The sequence below is a fragment of the Danio aesculapii genome, chromosome 6 (genome assembly GCF_903798145.1).
Source record: "Danio aesculapii chromosome 6, fDanAes4.1, whole genome shotgun sequence".
NCBI classification, from domain to species: Eukaryota; Metazoa; Chordata; class Actinopteri; order Cypriniformes; family Danionidae; genus Danio; species Danio aesculapii.
The window spans coordinates 48536376-48550575 of NC_079440.1; the positions used below are offsets into that span (position 1 = coordinate 48536376).

A 14200-nucleotide genomic window follows, 5' to 3' on the forward strand; every position below is an offset into this window, starting at 1 on the left:
TTTTTAAATGTCTGGGTAAAAAACAACAAATCCCCCCACCCCCATTCCCAAATTTTGGAGCAGTAGACATGCCAGGTTAAATAATTAAAATAAATCATTAACTTATGCCATCTTCATTAGTTTCAAAGTACAGATAAAAAACACATTAAAAAGCCTCCCTTTAATTTATTTTAATTTTTTTATATTTCCCAAATGATGTTTAACAGAGCTAAGAAATTTTCACAGTATGTCTGATAATATTTTTTCTTCTGGAGAAAGTCTTATTTGTTTTATTTCGGCTAGAATAAAAGCAGTTTTTAATTTTTTAAAAACAATTTTAAGGTCAAAATTATTAGCCCCTTTAAGCTATATATTTTTTTGATAGTCTACAGAACAAACCATCGTTATACAATAACTTGCCTACTTACCCTATCCTGTCTAGTTAACCAAATAACCTAGTTAAGCCTTTAAATGTCACTTTAAGCTGTATAGAAGTGTCTTGAAAAATATCTAGTCAAATATTATTTACTGTCATCATGGCAAAGATAAGAAATGAGAAATTATTAGAAATGACTTATTAAAACTATTATGTTTAGAAATGTGTTGAAAAAAATCTTCTCTTCGTTAAACAGAAATTGGGGAAAAAAATAAACACGGGGGCTAATAAATCAGGGGGGTTAATAATTCTGACTTCAACTGTAAACCTTAGGAATGGTATAACAGAAAATTCTAGCGGTTTTAAAACATTTTCCAAACCGTGGCAAACCTTGAAACTGGTTATCGTCCACACGCCTATAAAGCACTACATGGGACTGCACCTGAGTATCTTTGCTTTCTTTTAAGTGTGTCTTCTGACTTATTCCATCAGCCTCTATGTACACTTAAAACTAAAAAGTTTTTCATTCAAAGACTCCAAATTAGGGAACGCACTTCCTGTTAACAATAGAAGTGCACAACTGTAATATTTAAAATTGTTTATTAAGATACATTTATTTAGGCCTGTTTTTAATGGATGTTGTATTTTTTATTGTTTATATCTGTTTAGTTTAGTGCTTTGGGTTTAAGAAATGCACATTATAAATACAATTAACTATTGTTATTGGTATTATTATTATTATTTAGTAGTAGTAGTAGTGGTAGTAGTAGTAGTAGTAGTAGTAGTAGTAGTAGTAGTAGTGGGGGTTCATTCCGCTGTGGCGACCTCAGATTAATAAAAGGCCTAAGCCGAAAAGAAAATGAATGAATCAATGAATAGTAGAAGTAGTAGTAGTATTAATAGTAGAAATAGCACACTACCAGTCCAGAGTGTAATAGTATTTGCGCACCGAGGATGCAGTTGAACAATATAGTAAAAACAGTATACTATTCTGAAATATTATTACAATTTGAAATAACTGATTCTAATTTTAGAATGTTTTAAAATGCAATTTATTTCTGTGAGATCAAGGTTGAATATTCAGCATAATTACTTTTGTCATCAATAAAGCATGTTCCTTCGAGATGATTTTGATTAAGAGCTTAATTATCATAAATGTATATTATTAGTGGTTAAAACGGCTTAATATTTTTTGTGTACTATGATAGTTCAGCCACTAGTTATGTCGTTGTTAAACGCACCCCTGATTGAGACATGCCTAATTATAACTGAGTAGTAAATCATCATATAAGAATAACATCTGAAAGATCTGGAGTGATGTTTGCTAAAAGTTCAGAAATAAATTACATTTTAAAACATAAAACTAAAAAATATATTATTATTATTATTATTATTAGCCCCCTTTGAATTTTTTTTTCTTTTTTAAATATTTCTTAAATGATGTTTAACAGAGCAAGGAAATTTTCACAGTATGTCTGATAATATTTTTTCTTCTGGAGAAAGTCTTATTTGTTTTATTTTGGCTAGAATAAAAGCAGTTTTTAATTTTTTTTAAAACATTTTAGGGTCAAAATTATTAGCCTCTTTAAGCTATTTTTTCCCCCCATAGTCTACAGAACAAACCATCATTAATACAATAACTTGTCTAATTACCCTAACATGCCTAGTTAACCTCGTTAAGCCTGTAAATGTCATTTTAAGCTGTATAGAAGTGTTGAAAAATATCTAGTGAAATATTATTTACTGTCATCATGGCAAAGATAAAACATATCAGTTATTAGAAATGAGTTATTAAAACTAATATATTTAGAAATGTGTTAAAAAAAATGTCTCCGTTAAAAGAAATTGGGGTAAAAATAAGCAGGGGGGCTAATAATTAAGGGGGGCTAGTTATTCTGACTTCAACTGTAAAATAATAATAAATAATTCAAAAATAACTATATTCAAATAATATATTTTAATTTGTCTTAATATTTCACAATATTACAGTTTTCACTATAATTTCCAAAAACATTAAAAAAAAAATCCCATTAATTCCAAGCTTGTGACCAGTAGCATATTTGGTCTCTCTACACAACACGAGAGCCACACAAACAATATATAATTCAAATAGAATTGGGAAACAAAAAGAATTATATAATCGGAAGTCCCAGCCCTTCCTGAAACAAATAATGAAGTGCCCTTTCATTTCTGAGAAGCGCGGGGGAAGACAATGGGGAACAGTCTTGGGCCAGAAAACTTTTAACACTGAACCCTGATGCCCAGTGGCCAGCCTGTCTTCAATAAGAATAAAACATCTGTTCGGATTTGATGTCAAACGTAACATCTCCCCATAAACCATTACGCAACCTGATGTAACACGCTGTTACTATTAGATGTTATCTAAACTTACAATTTACAAACCACCGGCCAACAAAAAAAAGACCATCTCGGCTCATTGTCAGCCACAGAAATATAATCCAGCTAATAGAAATAAAAGGACGGGATATGTGGTATACAAAAGCGAGTGTCTGTTCTCAAACAAAAGCTAATGAGGGCTGGGACAGGAAAAGGAAATGCTGAGTTGCGATGTCCGCCATGTTCTGTTCTTCTGCTCACCCACACATGCTATTATCTTTGAGTAATAAAGGCTCGACACATTTCCAAGCCTACATTTCTATTCGTTTCTGTGGCGTCTTGGCAATGGCGAAAAGGTCTGGTGGTTTGTTCAATTTGTTTTCACGTTCCATTTTTTCCAGCCAGGATTTTTTTTCCACTATCCTCATTAAGCTCATATGATGCCAAGAGTGTCATTGAGCTACAGTTTAAAAGGGAAATTTGGCATATGTGAAGCTGGAAAAAAAATGCTATACCATAATAACTTCCCCTTTGGCTGTAATCTCTAGCATGATTCATAATTATGTTGTACAATGGTAATGTGATGATAATGCACAATAATTTAAATAATATTCTCACATCTCATTGCTAGAGATGACAATTATGGGTGTAACGGATCACAAAAATCATGGTTTGGTTGGATACGACTGGTGTCATAATTCATACATTTTCGATAGAGCAAAACTAAAGACATTTCCTTGATTATTCAATTTTTATTTATTAAAACTAAGATCATTTATCACTGTAACAAGTGTTACAGATACTTGACATATCTGCTGGGGTGTTTTAGCAAAAAAAAAAATCTTATTTGCACAAAAAACAAGATTATTTTGCTAACCCCATTGGCAGATTATTTAGCTTCTTATTTAGCTTGTCTCTTGATTTACGAATTTTGCAACACAGGCTCATTGTGGATACATACCCCTGTCTACATTTCTGGAAACCACAAAATATGTAAGTCTGGCTCCATTTTGTCTGTAAAACAGACGATATGGCATGGTGTGACGCTGCCAGTGGCTTCTGTTCCTTTTTGAGATACCACTGACTGCTTACCTGAATATGGATGGCTTTTCCAGTGTTACCAGTTTGACCAGTAGCTCGCAATAGGGCTGCATGATTAATCGAAAAAAAGATTGTGATCTCGATTGGCCCCCCCACATGATCTTAATCCAGCATCTCTATGATTCATCCGATTATATTTTCAAGGTAAGGAGATTAGCGTAAAGGCTGTCGCTCAAGCCTTCACATTGTTTTATATATGTTACTCAGCAACACTGACACCTCCAAATGGTGTTAAAAGTGTCACGTACTGCAGCGATTCTCAACCGGTGGGTTCAGAAATCCTGCAGGTGGGCTGCGAGATTAAAATTAAATATAATTAATTTATTAGTGGGCTGTGAGATTAAAATTAACAATATACTATAATGTTAGGATTGCATTATAATATGATATATTAAAATAATCGAAGTAATGTGCTTTCTCCTGTTCTCTGGTTGATTACTTCAAATACGAGGCAAAAGCAGCCTCATGGTTGTGTCTGCAACTAGTACACGCATATCTGTACATTCACAAACTATGCGTGAAGTGAAACTGAAAGTCTCTCTGTGTATTTTTGTGTGAACTATTTAATATATTCACATTAGTTGTCCAAATTAAGGTCCTGTAAGTGTTTTATAACGGATGCACCCATACAGGAGAATCTAGCAAGGCTCAATGCATGGTGTTGTTTCTGAAATAGAATGTAAAATAAACTCGCATATGAGCTTCAGACACGTTCTGGTGGAGCTGTTCACTGTTCCTGTCAGCAATCTCCCAATAATATCCCAATAATATCTTTTGCAATCTCCCTGTTGACCTGTGGTTCTGTGGTAGTGCTGTCGCCTCACAACAAGAAGGTCGCTGGTTTGAGCCTCGGCTGGGTCAGTTGGCGTTTTTGTGTGGAGTTTGGATGTTCTCCCTGCGTTCACGTGGGTTTCCTCCGGGTGCTCCGGTTTCCCCCACAGTCCAAAGACATGTGGCACAGGTGAACTGGGTAGGCTAAATTGTCTGTAGGGTATGAGTGTGAGTGAGTGTGTATGGATGTTTCCCAGAGATGGGTTGCAGCTGGAAGGGCATCCGCTGCATAAAACAAATGCTGGATAAGTTGGCGCTTCATTCCGCTGTGGCGACCCCAGATTAATAAAGGGACTAAGCCGAAAAGAAAATAATTGAATGAATTAATATTTTTATTTTTATACATAATTAAATTGAAAGAAAATTATATATTTTTTATAAAATGCTGATAATAGAAAATAATAGAAGGCACAACAAATGTATAATATATATTCGTCATAATAATATAATATAATATAATATAATATAATATAATATAATATAATATAATATAATATAATGTTTAAATGAGCAATTCATACACACATTTTAGAATGTCAGACAGGTGGACCTTTAAAAATTGATTGGAGAAAGAAGTGGGCCCCGCAGTGAAAAAGGTTGAGAACCCTTGACGTACTGTATATATAATATATAACTTAAACAAAAATGTAATTCCTGTCTTCATGTAATAATGTATTTACGGCAGCGAAATCACATGTGAGCTGACCGTAAGCTTTGCATTTACGAGAGAGGACATGTCCACTTCTACTTTAGTAGAACAGAACCTCCATAGGCTGTGAATAACAGGTCATAAAGTGCTAAAACATTATTCAGTTTGTACATAGATCGATCATTTGAGAGCCACGTGGGAAGTATGATTTGCATGTGTGTTTTTTTTCTCAAAGTGACGGCGGCCATGACATGAGTGCACTTGGCAGTGAAAGTGAAACCAAAAGTGCGCACACCATTTAAATGATCATATTGCATTTTAGTTATGATTACGACAGGCATTTGATATGTTTTTTCTTTAATAGCGAACACAGAGAGTGCATGAGAATAAACGTGTAAAACTGTCAGAATTAGTACTCTAGCCTATGTAATGTTGAATATAATGCAGGAGGGAATCTGATAATGACAAATGTTTCATTTTACCATAAAAAATGGTCTAATAATGTTGTCAATGACAGATTGCAAGCATATGTCTCAAACACAAAAATTCAACTTCAGAATTATGGATAGTTGTATTCTGATGTCATGAGCAGTACATATTTAAAGTCTGTTTACATCCACCATTACAAGTCTATACAAAATTGAGCATTTTAACCAACCGTAGACCTACACATAGGCCTATTGTTGTTATTGTTTATCTAACCATACTGTATGTTGGAGAAATAATAATAATAATAATACCCTACTCATATTAATCTTTACTTTACATCTACAGAATCATGAGAAAATCATGATCTTTGTTTTAAGCAAAACAAAATTGTGATTCTCATTTTAGACAGAATCATGCAGCTCTAGCTCGCAGCATATGCCAATTGACTTGGGATGCGGATCGCAGGTGACCACTATGACAGGTTAGAGTCTGGCTGAGAATGGTACCAGAAACCACGTAAAATCACGCAGCTGCAGCTGCTTTTCTATTTCTAGATTAACTTTTGAAAACACTATTGGCTGGGTTTAGAGAAGGGGGTGGGTGGGTCAGTTGGTCAGTCAGTCCACAGCAAGCTGGCCTGGTCGGCTGAAATGTATATTGCGCCCTCTGGTGAATTCACACAAGAAGAGGATGCGCAAAAGAAATTTGACATCATCAAAAAGTGTAATCAGAGGCCTCTGCTGGATTTGGAAATACAAAAACTGCAAGCAGACGTACCATCGTTTACGTATTTCGATGTCCCCAGAAATGTAGACCTGGGTATGTATCCGCAATGAGCCTGGGTTGGAATTTTTAGATATCTGAACTTGAAACTACAGAGGTAAAAAGGTGAACTAGAACCTCACTATGGTAAAAAAGGCATTTTTTCAGCTGTGTTGGCCAATCAGAAAAGAGCAAACATCGAGCACACTGATGTCATGAGATAAAAACTCCAGGTGTAGCGTCCACACAACCACACTGGAGTTTAGCAATATCTACAGACATTGTAGATCTTTGGGTATATGGCCATACACAATCAATGTGCTATATAAATGCACATTACATTACATCTTCACCCTAGTTTTTAGAACATTTCATTTTCAGTCATCTGATACTGCGATTAGTGTAAAAAAAACAGCCAAACTTCGTAGAAAAAAATATGCTTTTTAAAATACCAGTGTTCATGTGAACTGTCACACCTGTACAATAGTGCTTTAACACCAAATGCAAAATAACTGATCACCTCTGATATATTAATGCTACAATCAGTATCAAGCTACACATCACAGTTTATAAAAGTAATGTTTTTGCTCAAAATCCACTTTAAACCATGGGTTGTGATACTCTAGCTTATGATTTCAATCTAAATGGGGATTTTTTTATTATCAAGCAGGCAGACATGCATTGTTTTAGGATGGTCTGAACGCTACCTGCTTTGTACAGATCATATATTGATGTACAGTAATTATATCTCTATTTGGCTTCATGTTTCATCGGTACACTATAAAAAATGCTGGATTTCACACCTTCCCAACCCAAATTGACTAAATAGTTTTTTTCTAATTTAAGTGGATTGAACATAAAACAATTAAATTGGCTCAAAAAAAAAAAAAACTCAAGAATTGGGTTGGTTCAACTCATATGAAATAAGTAATATTTCATAAGTTAATAAGTTCATTTAAGTAATATGAACAAACAGCAAAAGTAATTGTTGTGAGGGTAGATACATTTGCCTTAGTCCAAAACTCAGAACAAGGAAGAATACAGCATGTCATCATCATCCTTCATCATACTCAATCATAATCCTTCAAGCACGATTTGCATGAAATGTGACCACCAACCACAATCAGAGTACAGAACAGCTACTACATCATTACAAAAATAAATGTCTCCTATTATTGCTTCTTAGGTTAATAACGGGTCCGGTTCTCACCTTTTTGCTGAACATTAGCAAGCAAATCTGCAAATTCCTCCATCAATATCATCTCCCTCCATATGTAATTCTCCGCAGTACAATTAAATAAAAATCACTGAACTGAATAAGCAATAAATCTATTAGACAGTGCTTGCTTTTTCCCCCATTTTCTTCAAAACAAAAAAGATGCATTGTTATGACATGAATGTGCTCTGGCCTGGAATGTTAAGTGCAATGTGTGTTTAGTGCAATATTCTAATGAACCGCGCTAAGGTTAGACTTGCTTCGAATAAAACAAAGCCTTGTATGAAACAAACAAACAAACAATTCATCTTTTATTTCTGTCCATTTTTATTTCTAAAAGACCAAGACCTTTGAAAAGGCAGGTCTCGTTACACTTCTATACAAACTAGGACTGAAATATAAATGCAACACTACTACAGAATGGCAAAATGTCAGATTTTTCTTGTTAATCATGCAGTGTTCATTACAGGCATCAGAAATGCATCCCTTTGAAGCAGATCTTTGTTTGTTTGGTTTCTTTAAATTTAGTCTTAAAGGGATAATTCCCTCAAAAATGAACATTCTGTCATTTTAAATTCGCTTTCACTTGTCACACGATGCTTTGAGTTTCTTTTTTCTGTTTAACACAAATTAAGATATTTTGAGGAATGTTGCAAATCTGTAGCCATTGACTTCCATGATATTTATTTTTCCTACTATGAATGTCATTGATTGCTGGTATCCAACATTTATTCATTCATTTTCCTTCAGCTTAGTCACTTGCTTATCAGGGGTCGCCACAGCGGAATGAACCGCCAACTATTCCATCATATGTTTTACACAGCGGCTGCCCTTCCAGCCACAACCCAGTACTGGGAAACACCCAAACACTCTCACATTCACGCACAGACTCATACACTATGGCCAGTTGAGTTCATCCAATTCATGTCGGAAACTGGTAGGCATTGACTTCCGTAGTTTTTGTTTTTTCTACTATGTATGTCAATGGTTGCTGGTTTCCGACATTCTTCAAAATATCTTATTTTGTGTTCAACAACAACAACAACAAACTTGTAGAGGTTTGAACTCACTTGAACACAAAAGAAAATACTTTGAAAAGTGTCGGAAAATAGTGGCCATTGACTTCCATAGTATTAGTTTTTCCTACTAAGGATGTCAATGGTTCCTGGTTTCCAACATTCTTCAAAATATCTTATTTTGTGTTCAACAACAACAACAAAAAGAAGGATTAGAAAGGTTTGAAGCCACCTGAACACAAAAGAAGATATTTTGAAAAATGTCAGAAAATGGTGGTCACTGACTTCCATGGTATTTTTGTTTCCTACTATGGATGTCAGTGGTTTCCAACATTCTTCAAAATATCGTCTTTTGTGTTCAACAACAACAGAAAAAAACATAAAGGTTTGTATACCTACTTGAACAAAAGAGAAAATATTTTGAAAAATGTTGGAAACTGGTAGCCATTGACTTGTTTAACAGCAACATAAAAAAGTATTAAAGTTTGGAACCATCTGAACACAAAAGAAGATATTTTGAAAAATGTCAGAAACTGGTACCCATTGACTTGCATAGTATTTCTTTTTCCTAATGTCAATGGTTGCTGGCTTCCAACATTCTTCAAAATATCTTCTTTTGTGTTATAAAAAACATATAAAGGTTTGGAACCACTTCACACTGAGTAAATAGTGCGAAAACGTTTATTTTGGGGTAAACTATCTCTTTAATCAAAAGAACCAAGAGAACTAAGGACATATTTAAGATGTGACAAATGTGATCTTACCCTTAATTTGTCAAACAAAGCAAGCATTTACTAGTTTAAACTGGCCCAGGTCTTTGCTGGACTTCTGGTCAGTCTGGTCTGGGATTTAAATACCAAATTGGAAGACATTAATCCATGTATAACCATGTATAACCACGTATAATCAACTTATTTTTTATTAATATTTTACTTAATACACAAGATTATTTATATTTAATTAAACTCTAAGTGGTTCCAAATTTAAATGACAGAATTTACTGAGGCAAGTCCAATGGACGGAAACAAACACGCTGTCATAATATATGGTTTATGTGCTCACAACAAGTCATACTCGAGGTTGCTTGTTTGGAGCACCAAAGCTAGGATGGCAACATTTAGACTTATTCAAATGAAGTGCACTAATAGAGCAATCATACCAAAGCTCATTTTAATCTATTCAAACCTGCCAAGTGTGAACACACCCTAAATATGTCGGCTGTGTTTGAACAAAGTGACCATTTACAGGCTTAAACAGGCCTAAAATGGTTTGTTGGTTATAGCTGGTCTTCCCATCTGTTCAGACTGGTATTTGACAGATGGTCAGGTTGGCAGTTAAAATCCAGGTTGGGAGACCAGCTTAAACCACCTAAGACCAGTGTACCAACTTATGCCGGTTTAAGCTGCTTTTTTCACCATTGTTAATAAAATAATGGCCAGCTAAAATAGAAATTTTAATTTAAAGCATAAATTAACTTGACGTAAATGGTTCCATTTGTAAAATGAAAGAAATTACTGTGATAAATGAATGGGGAAAAAGATGCTTTGTAATGATGAAAACATTTTACAGTGTATTTGATTATAAACTAGATGAACATCTATAAAACTTTAATTATTTTGTTGCAATTAAATTAATTTCATATTCAGGATAAGACTGTAAATGGTGGATTTCTGAAAGTACAATTTACAGTGTGGTATAAAAAAGCAGGAAATATAACATAACATAATATAACAGAAACTAAACATAATATAACATTACTAAATAAAATCTAAATTAAAAATATTACTTCAACATATAAATAATTTGTCAAATACTAAATGTTTGATATTTAATCAATATTTTAAAATAAAATATATTAATATCTCACTTAAAAGAACAAATTTTGTTAATTAAAACTGAAATAAATGCACAAAATAACTAAACAAAAATAATAGTACAAAATACAAATAAATTGCAAATAAACAAAATATTTAATATTCAATAAATATTTTGAATAAAATATATGAATACATTACACTTCTGTACAGCTTAAAGTGACATTTAAAGGTTTAACTAGGTTAATTCGGTTAACTAGGCAGGTTAGGATAATTAGGCAAGTTATTGTATAATGATGGTTTGTTCGGTAGACTATCGAAAATGAATATAGTTTAAAGGGGCTAATAATTTTGACCTTAAATGTTTTTTAAAAAATTAAAACCTGCTTTTATTCTAGCCAAAATAAAACCATTAAGACTTTCCCCAGAAGAAAAAAAATAGTATCATATATACGGTGAAAATGTCCTTGCTCTGTTCATCATCATTTGTTCTTCGCAATCTTCATATGTCATATATATAATTAGCATAATTGAGTGCACCCAAATGTGAAAATGCTATATTTTTATCCATTTCTCAGTGAATATAGGCAACATATTTTGGTGCAGATATATTGATTAAAATAATATTTTAGTCACCAAACATATTTAGAAATTGAAAGATAATACAATTAAATTCAACCAAAATATTGCAATAAAAAGTACAACCTACAAAAGTTCAACTAAATGTTTTAATTGTTTTGCTTCTCTTGATTTTTCCTTTTTTTATTTATATTTAATATTTTCTGTAACATATAAATTTGGGTGTACTAGTTTTTGGACCGTTATAGTAAGTTAATTTGTTAGATTAGCTCCAGATTTTCAGTACTGACTAATCTAATGCATATGCACAAATATAATATTGTATAGCTCCCTCTTAAAAAATATATTAAAAAGATTTATTTGTGAGGGGTGTACTTACATATGCTGAGCACTGCATTTATACACAAACATATATATATATATATATATATATATATATATATATATATATATATATATATATAGTATTTTTAAAGCAAAATATAAGAAATATCTACATGTTTTATTACTTTTGTTATTAATTACTCTACGAAAATGGGGGAAATTAAATAAAATACAATACTTCATTAACACAAGTCAAATCTATGAGTTTCTGGATACCCTTCACGCAGCCTGCATGACATCACCTTGGGAACAATCAAGTCCGTGAGACCATCGGATCTCTTTGCTAAATCCTGTCACTGAACACTTCAAAACTGACAATCGGTGATAAATCATATCCACCTTTTTAAATGCTGAAATACATCAGCTACAGTTACGATCCTTTCGCTTTGCACTCTACAGTACGTGCTCTAAACACAGACCATCACTCTTAATGCCTCATGATCCATGACGCTGATCGACACGGATGCACCTGCACGCCGAACACAACTTTTCACAGGAGAAAAATATGATTCCGATGATTAAATATTAAGCACAAAGGCCTCTCTTACCGGGATGACAGCTGATGGGTTGGATGAGAAGGGCTGATAAAGTCAAACACAACATCCCTAAACGACACGGTCCTCGCAGTCTCCACATGTCCAAATGCGCAATTAGAGCCGGAATGGCGGATTAAAATTGAGCGTCAGTGAAGAAAAAACACCACAAACTTGACGAACCAAAATAATGACAAGTGGTCGAGGCGATGTTTAATGACAGGCGACGAATCTTGCGCCTGTTTGGTGGGACATTTCGGACAGCCCACAATCCGCGCACACTTCTCTTGTCTGTGGCGTCCTTTTTTTACATTCTCTTTACATTATCAAGTAGTTAATAATCCCAGCCGGACGCACTTTCAGATGCTCGTCCTCGTCTCTTCTGTATAGCGGCTCGTTCTCTCTCTCTCTCCCTCTCTCTCTATCTCGGGCGCGCGCATCTACAAAGTCAGTCGCTTGAATCCGCTTCTCTATCCAGGAAGTTGTGCATATGAGCCTTTCGTGTTTTGCCAGAGGAATTAGTTGAGAAATCAAAGCCCTGCCCTCTGGATCCTAGCGCCGAAGGCTGAGCTTCTGAGCGCCCGCTGAAGACAGCCGAGGATTGGCTACTGGACAACTGAAGCACGAGAGCGAGCTCATAGTGTGTCTTTCTAAAACACTTAGTTACGCTCCTGTGATCTGATTGGTCCAGGCGTTCAAAGCATGCATATTTAGGAGGGTCGATGACGTGCAGCCTATTATTTTGTCAGGAGAATGTTATTTGCATTTGCATTTGTTAGTTAATGCACCTTTTCTGATCTGAAAATGTAAGTATTTATACTTCTTTATATTCTGGCCATTGTATAATTTGTCAATAAACATGATAATTAATGTTCATATATCACAATTACTTTCAGGTAAATTAAAATCAAAGATATAATTGGTATTTTTTTTATAATAAATGAATAAAAATGAAATGTATATAAATAAATATAAATAAATAAATGTAAATAGCTGTACGGTGGCGAGTGGGTAGCACGTTCACCTCACTGCAAGAAGGTCGCTGGTTCGAGCCTCGGCTGGGTCAGTTGGCATTTCTGTGTGGAGTTTGCATGTTCTCCCCGACCCCGTGTTTGTGTGGGTTTCCTCCGGGTGCTCTGGTTTCCCCCACAAGTCCAAAGACATGTGGTATAGGTAAATTGGGTGAGCTAAATTGTATGTGTGTGAATGAGTGTGTATGGATGTTTCCCAGTGATGGGTTGCAGCTGGACGGGCATCCACTGCCTAAAACATATGCTGGATAAGTTGGCAGTTCATTCCGCTGTGGCGACCCAGGATTAATAAAGGAACAAGTAAATATAAACCACAATTTTATATGAAAATCTAGCTTAAGGGGGCTAATAACTTAATAATGAAAACTGCTTTTATTCTAGCCTAAATAAAACATATAAGACTTTCTCCAGAAGAAAAAATATTATCAGACATACTGTCAAAATGTCCTTGCTCTGTTAAACATCATTTTGGAAATATTTTAGATTTTTAATGGGGGATAATAATTCTGACTTCTGATTTCATCTATATTTTACAACAGTTCTGTCTGGTTCTTGGCTGATAGCCGTGTGATATTCTGCAATATCAGAACTCGTACAGCCTCTTCACTCTTCTGTATTACTCTGCCCCACATAGGGTGACAGTAGATGAATAAACTCACTATATGTATGCAGTTTGACAAATATTCCTGCTGTTGGACAACATAATGTACTTTTGAGGCTTTTTAGGCGAGAATGTAGTTATTTAGATTGCAACTATGCAGTTTATTTATAAGGATAGTGCCTATTGTAAATATTCATAATTTCAGAGATTCAGCATCGGCATCCATCAGAATGTCATACTCAGCAGAGGAAGGCGGTTGATATTCCACCCCAAGATGGCGAAAGAGACCGTATAATCAGTCATTAGGGGTCGATCACATCAAACACGTTTTTTGCATTGAGAGTCACCTTTTTGAATGGTTTACAAATGGCCGTAAGCGTTTTGCGCGCTGCTTATGCGCCCTGCACGCCTCACGTTTTAACCGCCTGCTGCGACTCTCGTTTTTGTCCTTGCACGCCGTGCGCTCGCAGTTGAAAAACTCTGAGCAGAAAAAGCACGTTACGTCAGTCGCATCTTTTTCATTTTCCAATCAAAGGAAAGCAGAGGTGGGGTTTCCATTGAG

At 34.6% G+C, this 14200-nt stretch overlaps 1 protein-coding gene across 1 annotated transcript in view; it reads right to left on the reverse strand.

The window, feature by feature from the left end:
* Window positions 1-12617, reverse strand: part of ca16b (carbonic anhydrase XVI b) — a 222071-nt gene extending 209454 nt beyond the window's left edge. The window contains exon 1 of the mRNA XM_056460409.1: window positions 12022-12617. Within this exon, the coding sequence (XP_056316384.1) occupies window positions 12022-12109 (88 nt within the window). The 5' untranslated portion in view covers window positions 12110-12617. The remainder of the gene's footprint in view (window positions 1-12021) is intronic.
* Window positions 12618-14200: the final 1583 nt, after the last annotated feature.